The sequence below is a fragment of the Tasmannia lanceolata genome, unplaced genomic scaffold (assembly GCF_043159265.1).
Source record: "Tasmannia lanceolata isolate RefF3 unplaced genomic scaffold, GAP_Taslan_0.1 ptg000025l, whole genome shotgun sequence".
Classification (NCBI taxonomy): domain Eukaryota; kingdom Viridiplantae; phylum Streptophyta; class Magnoliopsida; order Canellales; family Winteraceae; genus Tasmannia; species Tasmannia lanceolata.
Window position 1 is genome coordinate 10,685,092 of NW_027518702.1, and position 23,304 is coordinate 10,708,395.

A 23,304-nucleotide genomic window follows, 5' to 3' on the forward strand; every position below is an offset into this window, starting at 1 on the left:
CGGTTCGGTCTTTTAGATCGAGTCTAGGATAGAAGTCTGGGTGTCTTAGGCATCCTAGCTTAGAATAGGCGCGAAGAACTACGTTGCCTTGATTCTCGTGGAGGCGGGGATACGTAGGCTTCTTTGGATGAATACCAGATCATCTGAGGACTCGGGCTAATCACTTTTAAAACTGTTGAAACAATCAAATCACTTAGGATTTTCCATGAAATTAGAATTTTAGGAGAACTTTCACTTAGATTGAATCCAAACCAATTAAGAAATCAAGATACACATTTAGGATTCACATTGAAATTAGATCATAGGATGCATGTCACATAGATAGCACATTAACAGAGAGTTGAATGAGCCATTAAAAATGAATTTAAAAGAGTTAACTTTTGGAATTGAAGACCGATTATCGGGCAGGAATGGTGCATGTGGTGGATAAATCCCCATACCTTCCATTCTTGTAACCAGGTAGCGAGTCTAGATTTCTGGTTAATTATGGGTCCTAGATCCCACATCTAGGTGGCGACTCTGTCAGTCTCTTTTGTGTGGAATTCGGATTGCCTTAGTGATCCCAAGTTCACATAAAAGATGAATTAAAATTAATAATAAAAGGCACACGCCAATCGCGTGGGTACGAGAGACCAAGAGATAGTGCGTGGCGGCTCTCGCGCCACCACCCCTCTCGCGGGATCGGGTCCCACAGTATCAGAAAAATATTCTCGAGCATTGTCAGTACGAAGACATTTAATATTGCAATTATATTGATTCTTAATTTCAGAATGAAATGTGCGAAAAGCAAAGAACACGTCGGATCGACTCTTCAGTAAATATAACCAGGTCATGCATGAGAAGTCATCAATAAACACAATAAAATACTGAAAGCCAGTACTAGACGCGACCCTAAAGGGTCCCCATACATCATAATGGACTAATTCAAATGGACTAGACACTCGACTAATGATCCTGGACGGAAACGACACACGACGGTGCTTTCCGAGTTCACAGGACTCGCACTGAAAACTAGAAAAAGGTCCGGGAACTAGAGAAGTCTGCTGCCACCGCTGAAGTGAAGGATGCCCCAGACGACAATGCCACTGAAATGTATCCACAGAGCTATGTAAGATAGTAGGCGGCCAGCAGTCAAGATGATAGAGTCCATCTACCTCACGACCCGTTCCAATCGTCTTCCCAGTCAAGAGATCCTGAAACAAACAGTAAGATGGAAAAAATGAGACGGAACAGTGAAGAGATTTAGTAATTTGGCTAACTGAAAGTAAACTAAATGGTGATTTTGGTACACATAAAACAGAAGATAAGGTAAGAGCAGGATGAGGGGAGATATGACCAACACCAGTGATAGGTGTAGTGGACCCATCAGCAAGGGTGATAGACTGAGAGGGAGACGAGAAAGAGCGAAAAGAATGAAGCTGAGAAGAGTTACCAGTCAGGTGATTGGAGGCGCCAGAGTCAATGATCCATGACCCTGAGCTAGATAGAAGGGTAGTGGGTGAACTACTTGGCTGGGCGAAACCTGCAGAGGAAGGACGAGAACTGAGCCGCAGACGCTGGAACTCCTCATAATCGGCACGGGATAATGTATAGGTGGAATCAGCTGGTGCAGGAACAGAAGCAAAGGGAGCATAATCTGAAGCCGAAGCAGTAGTAGCACCTATGTGAGCCGAGCGTGCCTGACGAAGCTCGGGATGCAGGGTATAGCAATGGTCAATATAATGTCCCTCGCGCTAACAGTGAGTGCAAAAAGAACGGCCACGGCCACCACCAGAACAACCACCACCACGGCCAGCACGGCCACGACCAGAGGAGGCTCCACCACGAGGCGGGCGAGTACTGCCATCATAGGTCGCGAGAGCAAAACCATCAATAGGAACAGATATCACTGGATCACCAGGAGAGCACTGCTGGACGCGGGAGTAAACCTCAGTAAGGGAAGGTAGCGCCATAACCAATAATCTGCTGACGAAGATGCATGTACTCTGCACCAAAACTCTCAAGGTACTGCACAACACGGATCTGATCCCTTTGACGGGCAGCCTCTGTGAGATCCATGGTAAGCGACATGTAAACATCAGGCTGTTGACAGAGGCCAACGAATTGGCTGTAATGGGTGGCAAGAGGAAGATCACCACGGCGGAAACGCACCCACTCAGAATAGTTAGAGCAGATCCGACTAATGTTTGCCACGCCAGAGTAAAGAAGAGTAACCTGATCCCAGATCCGTTTCGCAGTAGGCAGAAGCATTAAGGGCCCAGAGACGTGAGGGGCCATACTCTGCCACAGAAGGGTCAAACAAGAACATCCTCTTGTTCCCATCGATCAAAGGTGGGATCCGTCATAGGAGGAGGATCACGACGAATGGAGTGGGCTTTCCCACGGAGCAATAAGATACTTCTCGACGGTTGCTTTCCAAGTAACGTAGTTTGCCCCATCCAACTTAACAGTAGTGGGAATGATCCATCCACAGAGAGAGAGAGAGAGGATGACGAAGAAGACGCCAAATAGGGTGTCGGACAAACGCCAGGAGCCACTCCTGTGGAAGCATTGTCAAGCACCTCCTCCATAACAACAAGCAAGAAAGAAACAGACAATCCAAACCAAGACGAATAACATGAGATAACAGAATAGGTGGGCAAACTAGGATACACCAAGAAAGCTAGACGCGGCTCCAAGAATGACGGGCATCGACGAAGCTTGACAAGAGGGAAGCCATGAGGCACAGAGGGGAGCCGCAAAGACAAACTAGAATCAAAGTAGGGTAAGAGATGAAGATCTAACACATAATAACAGGGAGAAAAGAGTGGTAGGGTTTACCAAGGGATGAAAGGAAGAGGAGAAAAAATGATGTGGGTTGAAAAACTTGGGGTGTGAGGCTTACCAACAAACCTAGGAATTGGGGGCTGGAAAAAAAAAATCTAATGCGAGGCGAAACACAGCCCTGGAAACTTATTTCTAGGAAAGTGATTTTGTGAGGGGGGGGGGGGGGTCAGAAAATATTTTCCTAGGGGGTGAAAATCCTCAGTCCTGAAAAAGGTTTTTCGAGTTGGTGAGAAAATATTTTCCTGGAAAATTTTTGGGGGGGGTGCAAATCCTCGTTCTTGGAAAATAATTTCCGCCCTGGGTAGAAAATGTGGGGAGGGGGTGTTGCTGCGCGGGGGTACAGGACCAAGAGCTATGCGCAGGGGAGGAGAAACGTGGCGGGCGAGAGGGAGGGAGGGAGGGCCTGGTGCCTTCGGCTCGGAGAGAACGACTCCTTCTCAGGAGGAACAGCGGGCCGGTGTGCCTCGGATGAAACTTGGCCCGGAGTTGGGTTTAGGGTTTCGCGACTAGAGGGGTGGGGGTGGCGGTGGCGGAGAAGATGGAGGCTGATAGAGAACCTTAGGGATCAGAAAACCCTAAGGCTCTGATACCATGTTAACCGAAAGTTTAGACAGAGAAAATAAATGAGTTAGGGTTATCTCTCCCTGACTCATATCTTTATATTAAAACATAAAAGAATGTACAAAGTCCTAAATGCCCTTAGGCAAGTTACATAATCCAACAGTTTCTATCTTAGCCGTCGGAAATAACTGGAGACGGATGGATGCTTGACACGTGTTGGAAAACTTTTTGCAACGCTGACAACCCAAAGTCAATCATTATCTTTTCTCACTTCTCTTTTGGCTTAGAATAGTAACGTTATTGAATACGTCTCTTTTGGCTTAGAATCTTTTCACTTCTCTTTTGGCTTATAATATTTTCACTTCTCTTTTGGCTTAGAACGGTAACGTTATTGAATAGTCTCTTTTAGATTAGAATCTTTTCTCACTTCTCTTTTGTCATAGAATGATAGCGTTATTGAATACATCGCTTTTGGCTTAGAATCTTTTCACTTCTCTTTTGGTCCTCACTTCTCTTTTGGCTTAGAACGGTAACGTTATTGAATACGTCTCTTTTGGCTTATAATCTTCACTTATCTTTTGGTCCTCATGTATCTTTTGGCTTAGAACGGTAAAGTTATTGAATACGTCTCTTTTGGATTAGAATCTTTTCTCACTTCACTTTTGGCTTAGAACGGTAACGTTATTGAATACGTCTCTTTTGGCTTAGAATCTTTCAGTTCTCTTTTGGTCCTCACTTCTCTTTTGGCTTACAACGGTAACGTTATTGAATACGTCTCTTTTGTATTAGAATCTTTTCTCACTTCTCTTTCGGCTTAGAACAGTAACGTTATTGAATACTTCTCTTTTGGTCCTCACTTCTCTTTTGGTTTACAACGGTAACGTTATTGAATATGTCTCTTTTGGCTTAGAACAACGACGTTATTGAATATTTTATTATTTCTCACATCTCTTTTGGCTGAGAACACCGCCGGATTCTAGAGTACGCTGCCGGAATATCAAGTACGTCGGATTCAAGAAACACCCATCGTTCAAAGATATCAAGTACGCCGTCGGATTTTCTGGGTTCAAACATCTGTTCCTAACGTATAGAGTACGCCGTCAGATTCTAGAGTACGCCGCCGGAATATTAAGGGGCACGCTGGCAGAAATAGGGTGTACGCCGGCAGAATTCAAGGGTACGCTGGCGGAATCTCATACAGAGATGAGATATTATTAGAAAACGTCATCGTTCCATATTGATGTCCACGTGTTGTGGATCCGACCGTCTATGCATATTGGCGATGGCCAAGATTTAAACGAACCCAAGGGACTGTAGGTTCAAAAGGAAATTTCAAATCCAACCCAAATCAGCTGTAAATAAAGGCGCCACCGTTCGAAAAAGTTTTTTTACGACGTGTCAAGTATCCTTCTGTCTGCAGTTATTTTCGATGGCCAGGGTCCAAACAAAGCCAAGCTTCTGTTGGTTCAAATACACATTGAGACGAACCAAAAGAAGCCTCGTGCAGTGCGCCAAACGTAAATGTGGTCTCATGCATTAAATACAGGAGATTTTCTCTCCAAAAGAAAATAGTAAGATACTAAAAAGGTGAATGATGAGGACCAACATACGAGGACTCCATCTTGGTCCTGATGATGTCAGAAGGGTAAGAAGGGTATCATGGTCTTTTTACCACCCGATTTTGAAGAATCGCCCGTGTTTAATTCTTGTTTTAAAAGGTGCCGAAATCCGTAATTCCTCGAAACTTGCACCTACATTCTATACTTTTCTCTTTATTCTTGTAGAGTTGTAGTTGAAGCCTTCTTAACTCACATCACAGCACATCAAAGTTTGGAGGTTAAATGCTTCACTACTTGTCATATCTAGACGTTCAGCTGAAAAACCAACGTGAAATCATTACTCTAATATTCACTTATTTTCCTTTCTCTGGTAGATTAGATTAGTTTTTTTTTAATCATAATGGGCCCTTCAAAAGCCTGGAGAATCCATTTATGTAAGAATTATTGGGCTTCCATTGATAGGGGCCTCATGCTTAATCTGGTTTGGAGAGTACTGATGTGAAATTTGTTAGTGATTTTGGTTTTTTCAAAATCATGTATTTTTCATGTTTTAGTGTTTTGGAAAATGTTTTATCAAAAGCGTTTGGGAAAAAGAAAATGTTTTCTTGAAATATTTGCTTTTACAAAAGGACGTAGAAGTGTAGTTGAAAAGATAGTCCCGTACCGAATGAGAGAAAGGAAAGAGAAGGGCTTATAAAGCACTACACTTCTCTAATACTTGTTGATTGCACATTGGGTTGGACCCGCGGGACGATGCAACGTACCGTTTGCACAAGCGCGCACGGCGTGGGCAATGGGCTATAGGGCGCATAATGTCGCTTTTTTAGGCGCACTTTGCATCTGTAATAGAAGGATACACTTATGCTAGTTGGATAACTGAGCGTATCGACCATTTATCGACCAGTGGGTGGATTTTCACCCTTGGTGGGGGAGCTGTCTCCTGGGCCTCTAAGAAACAGACATGCATAACAACTTCAACTACAGAAGCAGAGTTTATAGCTCTGGCAGCATGCTGTAAAGAGGCGGAATGGCTTCGGAATTTGTTATTGGAAATTCCGTTATTGCCTAAACCAATGCCATCGATTTATGTCCATTGTGATAGTTAGGCCACACTATCAAGGACATATAATCGTGTTTATAATGGTAAGTCCAGACATATAGGACTTAGACATAGTTCTATAAGATAGTTACTTACTAAAGGAGTAGTAACTATTGATTTTGTGAGATCGAGCCAGAATTTGGCTGATCCATTCACTAAAGCTCTTGCAAGAGATCTGGTCTGTAAAACATCATTAGGGATGGGGTTAAAGCCATTAACCAATAGTCACCAATGATGAAACTTCAACTCAACACTTGAATAAACATCAACTCTTGAGTTCAATGAGTCAAAGTACATCATATGGAGTGATTGCAAGCACTATAATCTGTTTTATTTGCCATCCCAAGGTAAAGTGCTTGGTACTTGTAATGTTTAAAAGGAGAAGACTGGGTATTTAAACTCTTAATAGGCTTATAACATAGTGTTTGAGTGTTTTAGTTACAAGGGGCACTCTTGATAAACCTACCTATGTGAGTGTGGGAGTGGTGCCGCTTCCTATGAGACCTGGCTAGTCTCTAGAGCGCTCATGAAACCAAGATATAGACATAAGGCCAGTACATGTGTCGGTTTTTAAAAATTGCCCAAAGAGGTGAAATCTTGTGTGTGAGAAGTGTCCGGTTAACCAAATAAAACAGCTAGTTCAAAGATACGTCTACTATACAATTCTGGTTAACTTTGATGTGTCTTCACTAAGTAAAGGTTCAAATCGAGATATACCTTCATCTATGCATAAGATTTCCAAGCCTGATGAGAAATTTTTCTTTGATTTTGAAAATGGTGGGGGATTGTTAGTGGTTTTGGTTTTTTTCAAAATCATGTATTTTTCATGTTTTAGTGTTTTGGAAAATGTTTTATCAAAAGCGTTTGGGAAAAAGAAAATGTTTTCTTGGAAAGATTTGCTTTTACAAAAGGATGTAGAAGTGTAGTTGAAAAGATAGTCCCGTACCGAATGAGAGAAAGGAAAGAGAAGAGCTTATAAAGCACTACACTTCTCTAATACTTGTTGATTGCACATTGGGTTGAACCCACGGTTGGACCCGCGGGACGGGGCAACGCACCGTTCGCACGCGCGTGCGCGCGGCGTGGGCAATGGGCTATAGGGCGCATAGTGGCGCTTTATTGGCGCATAGGAGCGATTAGAGCCTTTAATTTTTCCAGATTTGATCTGGACCGTTGGATCAAGATGAAGGTGGACCGGTCGGATGGGTGGGCCAAATGGTTCGTAGGCCTATCAAGCCAAATGCCGAATGGTTCGGTTGGGTTGGGCTTCGGCTCGGGCCTAGAACTCCAACGGTCAAGGAGTGTGATCAAATGGGTTGTGTCCCTTCCCCCAACGATCAAGAGCCAAGGGGGTGCGATCCGCACCATAGATAATTGATCTAACGATGACGGGGTTGGAGAGAGATTTTACTCAAACCAACAGTCACCTCTAAGATCGATCAGGACCGTTCAATATCAAATGGGTGCGATCTAACGGTCAGATTTCAATCATTTTGGAAAGGTGTCCTGTAGAGGTGTTTTACACACTGAAAAGACACCTGGTGGTCTGTAAAATGTGCATAATTCGGTCATTTAATAACATAATCGAATTACCAATTTCCGTCTGCTATTCTGACAGATTCTAAACACACTTCTACATTCTTACAAATTCCCCAAGTATTTCTACATATTGTTTTCTTTTGTTTTATTATTCTAGATACTATTTTTCTGCAGAAACGGTATCTAAAAATTTCTCTAAGGCTTGAAATTTCTGAAGGGCATTTCGGGTTTGATTCCGCTAGTGCGAGACGTCATCAAACGTTAGTAGGGCTTCCCTACTAGGCTTCATTGTATATTGGAGGCAATTCGGGGATCCCCTTTGCACACTACTGGTAGGGGCGAATCTTGTCTTAAGGAAAGTAATATCACGCCTTGAAGCAACAGTCCTTAGTTTCTGTTTTCTATCACAAACAGTACCCTCGAATTCTCCAACAATTACCATGTATAACCCAAGTACCCTCGAATTCTCCAACAATTACCGTGTATAACCCAATTACGTAAGTGATTGGATTAGTAGTAGGTGAGATTGCAACCAAAGGAGAGAGGGGAGAGGGGAGAGGGGTGGCGAGGGATTGAGGTTACGTGCAAAATTGGTAGATTGGGGTGAGGGATGGGGGAATGATGGTGTGACAAGGGAAAGACCTTCAAATTGCAAAGAAGATTCATCAAAGCAAATATGGCGAGAGATATAAACATGGCTAGAGAGGGGATCCAAGCATTTGTAACCTTTGTGATTGATCCCATAACCAATGAAGATACATCGCTTATGCATCGATCTAGTCTATATTTGTTTTATGGGACAAGTAGTGGGTAACAAGGCCTATGCATGGATCTAATTTAGATTTGTTATATGGGACAAGTAGTGGGTAACAAGTAACACCAACAAGTAGTGTTGATTTTCTTCCTCTTTGATGTTATTTTTGTTGTATTTTTGTATTCCCCCATTTCAGTTGTACATTGATCTTCTCGATCGCCGCCGGACTAATCCCTCGGTTATTTATTCTTTTAATATAATTCTTTACCATTCAAAAAAAAAAAAAAAAAAAAAAGCCAAGTACAACCAAAATTTCATAACCCATCATAGCTGGATTTGGCCGCAAACAAGAGTTCAATTATATCACTCTTAAGGAATAACAAAATTATCCATGAAATAGAGAATACTCAATAAATAGAATTTGTATCCATAATCACCTAAACAAAAAGCAAGGCCCTACAAGTCTGAAAGCAGCAATTCAAAAGGTGCAGACAAGGGCAAAAGTAAGTTCATAGCGTTCTCCAACAAATAACTAAAACATAAATTCTTCTTAGAAGAAAAATAAGATTGAGAAATGGTATTGGATTTGGCCAATTGTCGCAAGTTATGATCCATGGATGTCCTAAATGATTATGCTAGTTCTTTTTTTTTTGTGCGTGTGCGCGCGTGTGTGTGTGGTGTGTGTTGGGGAGTGGGCGTGGGCGTGGGGGGGGGGGGGGGGGGGGGGGGTCAAGGGGTGCAGATTATGCATGCACATTGCTAGGATGAAGCGCACGCCAGATTGTGCAAGCAAAAGAGTTACCATGTAATCGACTTGATTGTGAAGATTTATAATGGTTGGGGTCATCTTGTTGGTTGCACCAATATAAGAGGACCAATGTTGATCCATGCTCCCAAGGTTCATTGTGGCGAATGATTGAGAGAGAGAATCATTCTGAAATGTGGAACCAAACCCGTTTATAGCAGTGTGTGTTTCATGACCGCATCAAGTACAGAGTTGACAAATGACACGATACAAAGTAAGAGCAGGAGCAGGAGGGCCAAGGACGCCCTATTGAGGAGTGGCAGGAGGAGCTCATGGGTTAGAGAAGCCACAAACATGAGAGGGACATCGATCACGAAGACCGTGATTTAGATAGCATGAACGACCATGCTCTACCACAAAGCTTGTCGAGCGGATTGTTTCTTGAATGAGTTAAGTTGTGCATTTAAGAAAAAGTTAATTATTGAGGGAAAGAGAGTAAAGCTCATTGAAGGAGGCAAGGGAAGACCATATAGAGATGGTGGTCTTGAATCCATCATAAGAGGGTGTTTGGCCCGGTCAATGCATCCATTACCAAATCGAAGTAAAAATGGTACATTGGGCGATGTCCAAAGCATCGCCAGTCGTTGAGAGAGAGAGAGAGAGAGAGAGAGAGCCTTGGCGCAAATCTTGCTGTTAACTACGGAGAAGGACAACCCGTGCTGTGGATTGAGACGAGAACGTAGACTCCATGGACAACTTGTGCTAAGAGTGATTCAGTCCTGGTGGCATTGAGCTAACTGAGCAGTGCTTGATCGAATCGTTCCCAAGTTTGGCACGTCGAGATTGGGGTAGATATGGATCTATCTGAGGAAGGGAGATGGGGAGTGGATCCATCGACTAGCTTGTATAAGTCAAGGCAACGTAAAATTGGAAGAAGTGGACTTTGCCAGAGGATAAAGTTGCTACAATCTAGCCTGACGGAAACAAGACAGATGATTTTTTATTTTTTTTTGTTGGAGCAAAGAGAAGTGTAGTGGGTAGAGAGGGGTGGACAGGGGAGGAAGACTAATTGCCGGCTATGGTGAATGGCAAAAGGTAAAAGGAGATGAAAGAGAAGACAGCATAAATCTAAGTGGTTCCAGCTCTATGAGTAGAGCAGTGAAAAGAACAAGGTATTGGAGGGGGGAAGGAGATTTTGCGAATGCTAGCACAGACTAGTGAGAAGAACAAGAGATTGGAGGGGGAAATGAGTTTTTGCCAACGCTAGCGCACTATTGGGCGAGCCCTTGCCTGCTAAAAAGAATTTCTTTTTACTTTTTGGCTCAAAGTGAATTGTCTAAGTGCTTTCCTCTTTAGGATCCTACTAACATATTTCTCCATAATGGCCATGAATGGTTGCCCGTGGGGTGGCCAAATGAGGTTTAGCTGATCTTATGACTAAGGAGTGATCTTATGACTAAGGAGTCGACATGAAGTTTCATCTAGGTTAGGTATAAGTAGGGCCAACTTGTTCTAAGATTCAAACCATGGATTTGTTAGGCCTTGCTATGGATAGGCCATTCATCAAAATCCTCTCCAATTGGACAATTCTAAGCCTCAAAATTGTAAGAAATTTCTAATAAGTGCAAACCATTGTTTTTTTTATAATTATTTTCTCTTTCTGCCCACAAATAAGAGGGTTAGAATCATCCAATGAGTATTTGCTCCATCGCCTATCTGCTACTCGGACATTGGCTCGATTCATTTTTCTAGGGGTGCAACTTGGGTCAGGTCGGGCTGAGTTTTTGCTAAAAATTGAATTGGAATCAACCCAAACCTGACCCAATTTTATGGTAAAAGCTCAACCCAAATTCCCAAAAATCGACCCAAGTTGCACACCTAATTTTTTTTTCCTCCCCCTTCTAAACTTGCTCTGAAAAAGCAAGTTCACAGCAGACACTGATATTTGAATAGCCAAATCCTCTTATTTAGACATTCACAAGAAGGAAGACAAAAAGGCAGGATATCTTGTACCTTATGCAGTGTTGTACTATGTGATGCTTGTATAGGCCGTTCATCTCAACTAGGACCAGGGAGGTGTGAGGCTAGCATGAGTGGGCCCGACCGGCTGAGCACCTGTGTGTGTCCAATTTACTTGCACCTTTCACAGAATCTATTTACATGTGGTAAAAGTACAGAGTTTAAACAGTGGGCTTGTACTACATCAGGCAAGGACCTTAAACCAGGGAGTAATTTTCAGAATCAAGTTGGTATTCCTCAGAGTCCAATGTTGCATCTCTCACTGTTTGATCCCTGAAAACTTAAGAAGTTTGAGAAATTATTCATTCTCTTCATGATCAATGTCCTTAAACAAATTTCAAAGTTACCAACTTAGAACTCCTTTGATAGACTTGTGGCTTGTGATCTTTGTGGCAGTAATACATAAAATCTAACATGGTATGATGGTATATTTACAGTGTAACATCTTTTGTTTCCTTCCATCAACCTCTTGATCTATGGAATGGTATTTTAAGTTCAAAAAAGTCACACATACGAGAAAAGAGGTGTTGCTTTCAAGAATGCCCTTAAATATCACAAAACTTATATTGATGTACATTTAGATACAGAGTTAATGTATATCCTATAGTGTGGCATAATGTAATGAAGTTAAATGTGATATATGTTATGGAGCCTTCATAACAAAAGAATACGTTAAAGTTTGCAGCCATATAAACTTTTAGGATGATGAGTAGACCCTTATTCTGGACTCAACATTAGCTATATTTCTTGCAATAGGTGAAGACCCTATGTTTATAGTAGATTTGCATCATTACATGAATAAGATTTCAGTCACACAATTTTCTTTCAATATATTAACCAAAGTGGGTTAATACAATAGTTGATTTTTCTCAACCGAAGTTTAGTCTCTTCATCAATACCAGTCGTTACATGTTATTTTTTTGGTAATGCATGATCGTTACTAAGTGTAAATCACTATTTGCTATCGAATAACAAGAAACATCATAAAATAAATAATGTTTTCCTGAAATAATATCAGTTTTTAAAACAAAAATGCTTTTATGAAACAAAACCATAGTAGAGATTAAATAGTCTAAGAAACTTATCAAAATGCCAAACTTTATCTATCGGCCTACTTATAAATTATATGCCTTTAGAGCTTGAGAAAATTTATCCTCCACAGTAAATGTACCTAGCTCATTCAAAAAACATTTCTAGGAATGCATGAAATTAAAGCCACCATATGATAAAGACGATAAACATTATGTGACATAATACGCAGCAGAAGGAAAGTTAGATTTGTAGACAACAAAGTGCCTAGCTCATTCCAAAGAATTTTCGGCCAGATAGGAATTCAAATTTATTGTTGAATTCAGCCAGACTTTCCCCAGCTTCAGAATGAATAAAAATGATCTTTAAAGCATGAGCATTGGAAAAGATAACTTGCAAATACCTTTAATCAAATGCATACGGATCATCATTGTAAGGATTCAGGGACCCCTCCGAAAACAAATCACCTATATTGTGGGGTGAACGACCTTCCTTGATCACCTGAATAGGATAAATAAGTTGTGACATGTAAATGAAAGACCAGATGAAGAGCAAATATCTGAACACCATCGAACTATAAATGAGCATATTGTTATGTCAGCTGAAGTTTCTTACTAAATACATCAACCTGAAGAACGGTAGTTGATTACAAGACAATCATTCATTTATGTCATCTTAAACAACCATTTCAAAGAGGTTTATTTATGTTAGTATTTTTAGTCCAAATCTACATTGTTATGACTAAATTTGAATTCCCCATTTTATTTTTGTTGTGCTATATTTTCTCAATTCTAAAATTTTGCAAACTGTTGATGCATTGCCTGACTTTGTAGAAGACTAGTTAAGAGCACATATTGGATATTAAATCCCCTGCATTGCCTGAATGCTGAGGATATTTTAATTTTTTAACAACTAATTCTTGTATATGAGGGATCCATTTTTCACTTGTTTCCATTCTAATATTTTCATTTATTTGTATCCATCAGCCACAACATCATTATGGAACTAAAAAAGACATCCCCAATGGAATTGCTCACATCTTTCAAATATCTTTTGACTCCAAAATTTCCCTGAAGATGTCATTTCCCATGCGACTCATTCCTAGTAAGTTTTCCTTTTGCATTGATCCTCATTACAATTTTAAATTTTAGTGCTCGTCCAATCCCATTTCTCCCAATTTTTAATCATTTTATTAGAACCCTAGGGGTTCTCGTTACCCGATGAGGAGAAAATCTCACGCGAGAAGCTTTAGGGATTTACTATGGCTGAATTTATCATGAATAGTTGCGCCTTATCAAGGTTTCTATGATCCAACAGTGATAAGATAGCAAAGTGTCACAAAGAATCCCAAACATCAGCTCTGGTTTTCATTTTCTATAGTTATGGTATTTAACCTAAGTTGATACTTTAGTCACGTTATATTTTAGATAAGATTTTTTCATTTCTTTCAATAATAACAATAACCTTGAGTGATGAGGCTCTAATAGTTTGTTCTTTCAACAATTCTGCATTTTTAATTATCTATATCTCAACTCTCAAGTTAGCATTAGCTGATTGGGATGCAGAATGATTAATTCATGTAAATCTATGAAGATAAATCACATTTTGTCATACAGTACAAACCTTCAAGACAGTCATAAACTGTGTACATTTTTGACGTTACATAGCTTTAAGAATATACACCAATGAACTATGAATGAAGGATCCAATCTGTTAGTCCATGATAAAATCTTATAATCTAATATTTTGACTTTAATCTACCAAAAGATGGTACCATTCTATCTTGACCGAGGATTGTGTAAGCCAAACAATTACATGACTATATAACCAAATTACCTTATAGTTCATTGAAAATGATCTGAGCATTACTCCATAAAAATCTAAACACACTTCTAACTCATCGAACAATTAATTCACTGGTCTTGGTAAAACATAATTTTTTATTTTTTTTTGAAAGGTAACGATATTGGTAAAACATAATTTGGGTAGTTCAACCCTGAGGTCAATTTTTAAGGAACCTCTATGGTAATAATATAGCAATACATCATGATCTGAGCATTACTCTATAAAAATCTAAACACGCTGCCAAGTTCTGAGAGGGAACATGATCAAACCATCAAATAATAAATTCACTGGTCTTGGTAAACATCACATGGGCAGTAGAACTCCATGGTATTTTTTAAGGAACCTCTATGGTAATAATATAGCAATATGTCATGAAATTTTAAGGTGTTCTCCCAGCAAATAAATGACTGATATTTGTAAGAAAGAGAAGTACAATTTGAGAAATTGTCTAAGAAAATTTAAAGAATTTGGATCCTTAAACATTACTTCCATACCTTCTGTTTCATGACATCTTTGCTGGTCTTGGTGTTCTTCGCGTTCAGTCTCTTATGTGTTGTAGGATCCTGATAGTACATAATGCAACATGAAGCAAGAGATCCAATAATAAGTTTTTCTTTCTTTATGTGAATAAATAATTAGTGATCTTTCAAATAAAGGTATTAGGCTCCAGATGAGCGTGTACCCCAAACATAACAGTACTCTTAGTTTTTCTACGCTTTGTAATTGTTCTCCCATTGGAGGTTTCGACTTCATATTCATGGCGTGTTACCTGCCACAAAGAAACTCCAAAACCAGGAATGAGGGCATGTCTTGACCAAATGTTCCAAAACTGTTTTAGAGTTATAATGAATATTTAAAATATCACTAGAGAAGTAATAAAAAAATGACAGTCCAAATTCCATTAGTACTTTCACTTAATATGGATTTATGATAAGCAAATACCATATAATTGGCAAACACAAGTGTGTGTGTGTGTGTGTAGAGAGAGAGAGAGAGAGAGAGAGAGAGAGAGAGAGAGAGAAGAAGAAGAAGAAGAAGAAGAAGAAGAAGAAGAAAAGGAGGGGGAGGCAGGGGTAAGATCACCTTCTTACTGTGCTTAGGAATATTGGCTGGACTTTCGGTGTTTCCTTTCTCATTTTTCTTCAATAAATTTGCAGCAGGTGTGCGTGTCACTCCTAGAAAATTTAAATCCTATATAGTATGCAACTCCTTATACTTAGCTGGTTATTATACTTCAAACTAGGCAACGATGCAGAATTGTTATCTAAAGAGGGAGCATAGTTTAGTGTTCCATCTACCTTCCCTTGGCTCAGTGGTTTTACAAGAGCAAGCTGGTCACCTTTTCGACCATCACTATCCCTCATCTTGATTGACGAAACAGAGAATTCCTGAAAAAGAAATCTCACACTAAAATTAACACACAGAGAATCATTATTTAGCCTCCAAGAATACTTGTTCTCACTATTTTGAAATTGTAAATTAAAAGGCACAGTTTCAGACTTTGAGCCAATTAAGTGAAGGTACACAATATACTTTGAAACCCCATCATAAAGCCAAGATCTGAACATATCATACAGTTGCAATCAGCCAAACATGAGACCACATAAAGAAGAGGTTAGAAGTAAAAGCAAGTGTTATAATAGATTATGGAAGTTTTGTCGTCGACTTCCTCATGGTATTCGTTTCAGCATACGTCCAGTGGGCATTGAGGTCATTCACTGCAGTTTCGAACTTCAACGATAATGAGAAACAAATAGTGAAGGATATCGTCCTTTTCTTATTGTATCCATATTTTTACAGGCCTAGGAAGAATAAACCGCAATTTTACAGAGTTCAATCCTACTATAGCATCAAAGCGAAATAAAAGATATTTAGCATTCAGATACTTATTTCCTTTTTGCTTATATTTTTATCTTTTTGGAAATATCTTTTGTGTTCTTTAGAAAGCGAAATGACATGGTATTTGTATTTTCACATCTAATCATCAATTTATCATGAATTTTACTGATAAACATATTTCTGAGGAAACTTTGCCTTATAAGAATGCTAATAAGAGCCAAGTGGTTGCCAGGCCAACTCCTTCATCACCTGTTTACACTCACGTCATGTTTCTGCTTATGTATGCTGCCCATTTCTTGATGATCTTGGCATTCATCCTGTGACACCATTTCTACTTCATGCAGATACGAATGTCGTTTAATTTGCATCTAACCTTAATTTGTCTTTATGTATTATGAGTCTACTTGTATTCACCATGATTCTTGTTTTCAAAGGCCTCACTTGAAATTGTAAGAGAGCATAAAGAGAAGAACAGGAAGAAGAATGTGGTTGTAGATCTAGTGCCAAAGAAGAGTACAAAGCTATGGCTAGTGACACTTGTGAGGTGCTATATATTTGCACTTTCTTAGCTAAGTTGGGATTAAAGTCACTCTTCTAATAAATTTAAATGGAGACAACCAAGCTGTCATTCACATTGCAACCAACCCTGTTTGCCATGAAAGAACAACCACAGAGAAAACTAATTGTCATTTTATTCATGAGAAGGTGGCTTCTAAAGTTACTGCTACTCCTAATGTAAAGACTAGAGAATAGTAGGAAGATCTCTTAACAAAGGCTCATGGGAAAGCTAGATTGTGTGAACCTGTATCCAAGATCAGATGATAGATATGTATGCTCCAACTTTAGGAGGGTGTTGGAGTTAGAGGTGCAATTGTGTACTATAATTGTTTGTGGTAAATAATAAATATCCATGTTGTCTTTTTAGTATTTATCAAGGGCATAATTGTCCTTTAATTATACTTAGTAATTGCCTCCTATATGAATCATGTAGAGGGTTTTTCCCTTACAAAACACTTTGCCTAAAACCTTCCTCTTTTCTTCTCCTTCCCTTTTATTCTTTTCTCCTCTTTTCATTTATTCAAGCTTCCATCACAAAAGTAACCAACTCAAGTTGCATTAGTCAGCTAGTATGGTGTATGAAACAAAGAAAAATTTCATGCATCAAGGTGAAAAACATGATAAAGATAAGTTTATAATGTCAGAGATCATTGAAAAGAGGTTTGTGGTAGCACCGCCTGCCTTATAAATCTGTTTACTGTTCCAACAGTATTGCAGGGTAAATTCTTTGAAAAGTAGACGAGAAAGAAGTAAAATAAAAATTATGATACCAATTTAATGTCAAGTCATTATCATATCAGAAATGCAATTACTAAGTGGTCTAAGTACTAAACCTTCTTTGAGTTCACTTCTGCATCTTCATGTTGATTTTCATCCATTACTCTCCACTGCAACTGTAACAAAGCTCTCTGCCTTTCTTCCTGTGATACAGAGCACTATATGTTAAGGTTGTCCCTCCCTCCCTCCCTCCCTCCCTCCCTCCCTCCCTCTCCCTCTCTGTATAGATAGATAGATAGATAGATAGATACCTTTGACTTCTGGAGATCCAGTTCTTCACGCAGTTTTCTGCACTCGTCTTCATGTTGATGCTTCAAAGATTTTACTTGAACTTCATGGTCTTTCCTCATCAGTATGGTTTTCTAAATTGCACAAGAAACAGTTAGAATCAAAGGAACTGAAGACTACTAATCACCTAGCCTAAGTGTACCTCCCTCAATTCATTTTCGGCTTGTAGCTGGATACGTTGTTGCTCTTCATAGTGATGAGCCTTAAGACTCAATTCCTTCTTTTCATGTTCTTGCTGGATACGACTAATCTGCAAAATGCAGAAGAGGCCTAAAAATCAATTGATGTCCAGCTTCAACTTAAAACATACAGACTTGGCATCATAAATTTGTCAGAAAAAAAAACCATAACTACAGAACTTTTTCCACATCAACAACATGCATATAGAAATAGTTCAGACCATAGTTGCCCGAGTGGGAAGCGAGTGCGAGAAGCAATGCAGGAAGTGGAAGCAGGAAGCGAAGGGTTTATAAAAGTAAAATTGAAGCAAAAAACTATAAAAAAGAAGAAGAAGTAAAGAGAAAACGTGTGGAAAGTCATTATAATTCAACATGAAGCATGTAATAAGCCTCATCGAAAGTGAACGATAAGTGTATAGAAAGAGTGGGGAGTGGGGTTATAATAGGTTCAGGAGAAAAGGTTAATGTAGGTACAGATTAGAATTACAAATTTTAGTGATTTATAGTTTCACATGTTTTATTCATGTTGATTTAATGTTTAGTTTTGAGTTACATTTCATTTTTTTTTTTTAGCTTTCTATTCCATTTAACCCCCTTGTTTAAATTTGGTCAAGTGCACACTCACATACACATATTTAAAGGTTTTAGAAAATTTCACGTGATTCATCGTAAATGAGTAGAGATACATTTTTATTTTGATATAATCTAACAGACACACATTTAACTTTGGTTGGCTCCTGTTCATCTTCCATTAGGGGCTCCCTTGAGCTTCTTTTATAGAGTTTTGTACTTTTTCTTAAATATCAATAAATTTTTGGCTTATCCAAAAAAAAAAAAAAATATATATATATATATATATATATATATATATATATGTGACCCATCTTTAATTTTAAACCACTAAATCTAATACATACCAATGCACCATGTTCCTCCTGAACACGCTGCAGATATTGGCGTGCTTCTTCTTTGCTTTCAGCAAGTCTTTCATCACATTTCTTTTCCATTTCTCCATTAAGTTTCTCTGCCTGAAGGTTTAAATTTCAAACAATAGAAGAGGAATAAATAACAGTCAAAATACATGTGATTTATGCATAGCAATTTGAAAAAGTGCAGACCTTTTCTTTCTCAAGATTAAGAATCTCCTGCTTCTCCACCTCATACTTCCTTCGGATGTCATTAATTGCCTGAAGAGACCAGGGTTAGTTTCAAAGAAAAGTAACTTAAAAGTTAAAAGTAACAACAGTAATGCATTGTATACAATAGTACCTGATCATTCCTCTGAGAAATTTCCTTTAAATGCTTACTTAACTCCAACTGTTTGCCCTCTAGCATCAGATCATATTGCTTTCTTGCATCTGTGAGTGTGGATTCAGCTGTGGCAAGTGATGCCTTAATCTGGAACAACAGATTTGATTGATTTAAAATTTTCTGTAAACCTTAACAATTCCATAAAATTGATTGCTCTAATTGCTTATTGAACCTCTGCTCTTTGCTCTTCAAGTTCCTTCTCTCTGTCCTTAAGTTGCAGAAAAAGTTGTTCCTTCTCAGCTAAATTGTCACATAGCTGGCTGACTTGATTCTCTAGAGAATCAACATGCTGGTCGCTCTTTGCAATCACTTCCTGGAGTGTTTCTATCTCCTCTTCTTTCCCCTGTAGTGTTGATTGCAGCTTTTCTTGAATATCTTGATTCTCGGATTCCAATCTTGAAATTTTCAGCAATAAATCTTGCTGCAAAATTTCAACAACATGAACTTAGTCAAGGTTGTAACATTCTGCATTTATTTCAATGAACAAACAGAGCTCAACAAACCATTTGGTTTTCAGTATGGGTGGAAGCTTCTGATAAATGTTTGATGTTCCCCTCTAATGTGGTAACCAATGTCTCCAACTCAACTTTCTTTGAAACAAGACTCTCTGCTTCAGACTCCAATCTCCGAACTTTCTCTTCTGTTATTCGGCATTCCTCAGCATGTTGTACCATCACAAATTCTTCGACTTTCTGCAGTTCGGTCACCTTAGTCTTCAGCACTTCAATTTCTGATTGGAAGGCATCATTTTCTGATGTAACATGCAGAAATCGATCATGAAGTTGATTGAATTGGCGTTGAGCGCAGTTTGCACTGAGGTTGCTCTCTTGTTGAAGCAACTTGTAGCAAGTGTCAAACACAGAGAACAGCTGAACAACATTGTTCGAAACATTCGCACTGTATTTATCCAGCTCAATTATTATTTCCACTAAGTTATGTACTGAATCTTCAAGAACCTTTATCTCTTGACCTGATGCGAGTACTTTTTGTGCAAAGTCTTCATTGCTAGACTGAAGAACATTTATTTCTTTCTCCAACTTCTCTTGTGTGGCACTCAGACATTTGCAGATATCATCTTTTAAGCTTAACTCATGATTCACGTCTTGCAACTGGGAATTGAGACTCCTCAATACAATTTTATCTTCTTCAACAGTAGCATGAAACTGTTTAATCACAGCATCTACATGAAAAAAGAAAACAAAAAGGTTCTTTATTCACACTTAAATATTTATTAAGAAGTGAACAATAAAAGAGGAAATATAAACACTCATAAACCAGTAAACCAGGTAAAAGACCTGAAACTTCTCACAGTGATGTAAAACTCTATTACTTGGTTATCTCATTTCTTTTTATATATTTCCAATTTCACCACGGCCTTTAAATTCCCATTTAGAAAGATTGGTAAATTCCAAAATTGAACCAACCAGCAAACACCTCACCATTTAAATAGCCTAATAGCTTTATAAAATCTCAGGCTCTCAGCAAAGGAAAATTCATACCCTTTTCACTTATGAGAGTCCCAGTGGCACAACGTTCATCGCCAAAAAAGTTTTCCATTTCCTCTTTCTCCTGCCTGAGGTCCATCAGCTCTTGTTTCCCTGCAGAAAAAAGAAAGGAAATACTAAAATAGAAAAAATAGACCTACCAATTGCCTTATTTTGAATAAAATGTGTTCTGTATGAGTAACTTTTGCTCTTTTATTTTTAACATATTCAGTGTTATTTACTCCCTATACCAGAAACTGTTCTTCAAACAAAGGCATGCTTGTGCATACAAAGAGTCATGAGAGAAATAAAGCAATTTCATCAATTCAAAAACCTATGATTTTTCGTAAGGGGATATGTTGAAAATCTAACCACTTTTTATATTTTCTTCAGCAGACTCCAACTTCATAGACAAATCATTCATTTGGAGCTGCATATCATCGAAAGCTTTCGCACTCTCGGACAACTTGTCCTCAAAGAACTTCTTGTCTTCCTCCGCTGTCAATTGAGTTTCTAATTTGTTAGATCGTGAATCTGAGAATTACTTCTAATACAAAAATCAGGCAATTTAGGCAAGAACCCTACCTTCTCGAACCTGACCAGCCAAGTGCTGTAGAGTTTCAGTTAACTGATCACATAGCATCTTTGTGGAAGAGAGCTTGGAATCTAATCCATTCCAGAGCTTTGCTTCTTCTTTCTGCTTCACTTTAAGTTTTGCATTTTCATTAATCGCTTCCTGTAATTTTGCCTCTAGTGTGGAAATTTGCTCTGCTGACTTCTTCAGCTTCACATACTAACATAAACATCAAAATAATTAACCAATCAGAAGCTTAAACAATTATTTATAGGAAACCTTTCGTACAAGTTCATAAAATACGCTTTAGTCCAAATAAACAATCACATTAGTGGATTTAACAACGAAAAGCACATGTTCCACGCAATATTCCATCCAGATAAACAAAACAACTACCAAACCCTAACTAAAATGAAAAAAAGGGATTTGACCTGAACCACAGCAAATCTGAAGACATTTTAAGCGAAATAGAAGAATTCATACTACTGAGAAATCAGAATCACATTCGAAGAGAATTCATCAAATGTAACCACAAATACATCAAGTGTAAATCTAAATCCAAAAGAATCATAAAGAAAACTCAGGAAAATATAAATCCAAAAGAATCATAACACAACACTCCAATAAAGAGCAAAATCCGAGGCAAAAAAAGAGATGAAAAGTAACAAGATCCGATTTTACCGCCATTTCAAGATCAGTTTTCACAGAAGCTTGTTCTTTAACCAATTTCTCTGGAAAACGAACAAAATAACAACATGAATCTTCATGAAACAGTAAATCACAGTAAAATTATCAAAAAAAAAAAAAAGAACCAGAGAGAGAAAAATTGTTCAGAAAAAAACCTGCAGTGAGCTTCAGATTTGTGAAACTTCCGTAAGAGATGGAATCTGAAGTGGCACGAGAAGAGATGGGAAAGGTTTTGTCAGTTGATTGAGCAGATCCGGTGAAGGATCTGAGCTGATCCAATGTTTTCATGGATGAAAACCCTAACTTCTGCATCGAAAATCAAGATGAAAAAACGCTTTTGGAAGATATAAGAAAACCCTAGGAAGAAGCTGTGAGTCGTCTGCGATCTCTCTTTCACTTCCTACTGGAGTGATTTAGAAAAATGAAAACAGGCGCCTAAAGGCCTATTTATAGTGTCCGCCCAGCGGGTTTTTCAGTTAAGTCGGGGTGTTAAAAAGCCCTTCGTTTTAGAAGAAATAACGAAAATGACACTGACTTTTATTACTCTACTTTGGTGGGCCATGAAGGATGGCGCCCTTGTCATCTAGACCGTTCATCTGATGGACTTCACTATCACGATGCTTCCTACGTGGCTACGCCATTTTTCCTTTGGAATCAATATTTCTTTCTCTAAATTTTCTCTGATTTTTATTTCTTTTATTATATGGAATCAATATTTTATTACCCCCCCTGCCATCCCCTCTAGTCTGTTTGTGACTCCTCTTTTTACAATAAAAGGGGCTGGCCCGGGGAAGAAAGTGGGGCAAGAATATCATTTAAAAAACTTTGGTGGGTCCCACAATTGGGAAATTAAGAAGATCAAATGTTAATGAGTTGAGACTAGAAAGATTGGAGGTCTCACCATTCACGTCGCTCCACGAGGGTCAAGTCCAGCCCACATCCAATGGCCCTAAATTGATAAGATGATCCTTGCTCTTAGATTTATAAGATGGAGCTCTGAATAGAGAAGCCCCCCACACCCCCGCCCCCGCCCCCGCTCCCCCAACGCACACACTCTCCCACAATAGCATTATGCGCCCCCCCCTGTTAACGTGATTTTGAGCTACTTTAACGCTTTTTGACGTCAAATCAAGTTAAAGAGGGGGCGCATCATTCCTACGAGGGGGAAACAAAAAAACTAATTGCCACCATGTTTATTAGTGTAACAGATGGGCAGAGGCGTTGGAGCAAAAGAGAGACTCTATTTTCTTCTCTCCTCAGTCATTAACCCTCTCAAATTCCTTTCTATATCAGAAATATTCCACAGTAACCATATTTTGATAATGGCACCACTCAATGTGCTTACACTTTTCTCATGAGATTTTGACATCATCTTGAGTATTAATGTAGGTGCCATGGAAACTTAATTAAAATATGGTGCTCCAATATCAGTCCTATATAGGGATTGTCTAGGCAATTTCCAAAAAATTGTCATTTTGCATCCCACTCACCCTGAAAGCAGATTTTGTCTCATTCATTTAATTCACCTGAGGTGGCTGTTCTCTCCTGCAAAATGGGTTTTTGCAAAATTGCCTAGACAATCTCCCATATAAAGTGCACTAATTAAAACCATGACGGAGTTAATAAGACTG

The 23,304-nt window shown here is 38.9% G+C and overlaps 1 protein-coding gene across 5 annotated transcripts; it reads right to left on the reverse strand.

Annotated features, from left to right (window-relative positions):
* Positions 1–929: 929 nt before the first annotated feature.
* On the reverse strand, positions 930–22,078 carry LOC143858118 (synaptonemal complex protein ZEP1-like). 5 transcript variants are annotated; one of them, XR_013238867.1, is made up of 20 exons: positions 21,829–22,078; positions 21,668–21,717; positions 20,998–21,205; positions 20,785–20,910; positions 20,428–20,526; positions 19,432–20,108; positions 19,101–19,349; positions 18,887–19,015; positions 18,736–18,804; positions 18,535–18,645; positions 17,581–17,688; positions 17,402–17,512; positions 17,207–17,293; positions 15,275–15,364; positions 15,060–15,167; positions 14,659–14,745; positions 14,471–14,539; positions 12,535–12,632; positions 11,097–11,375; positions 930–1,193 (listed from the first exon to the last, which is right to left on the reverse strand). XR_013238867.1 is itself a non-coding variant. In XM_077368748.1 (19 exons), the coding sequence occupies exons 1-18, from the start codon at positions 21,983–21,985 to the stop codon at positions 12,537–12,539; spliced, it is 2,631 nt and encodes an 876-aa protein (XP_077224863.1). In that variant the 5' UTR covers positions 21,986–22,078; the 3' UTR covers positions 11,069–11,375; positions 12,535–12,536. The 5 variants fall into 5 exon arrangements, 3 of the variants coding, with proteins under 3 accessions (XP_077224863.1, XP_077224864.1, XP_077224865.1); XM_077368748.1 differs by lacking the exon at positions 930–1,193 and having other exon boundaries at positions 11,069–11,375; XM_077368749.1 differs by lacking the exon at positions 930–1,193 and having other exon boundaries at positions 11,069–11,382.
* Positions 22,079–23,304: the final 1,226 nt, after the last annotated feature.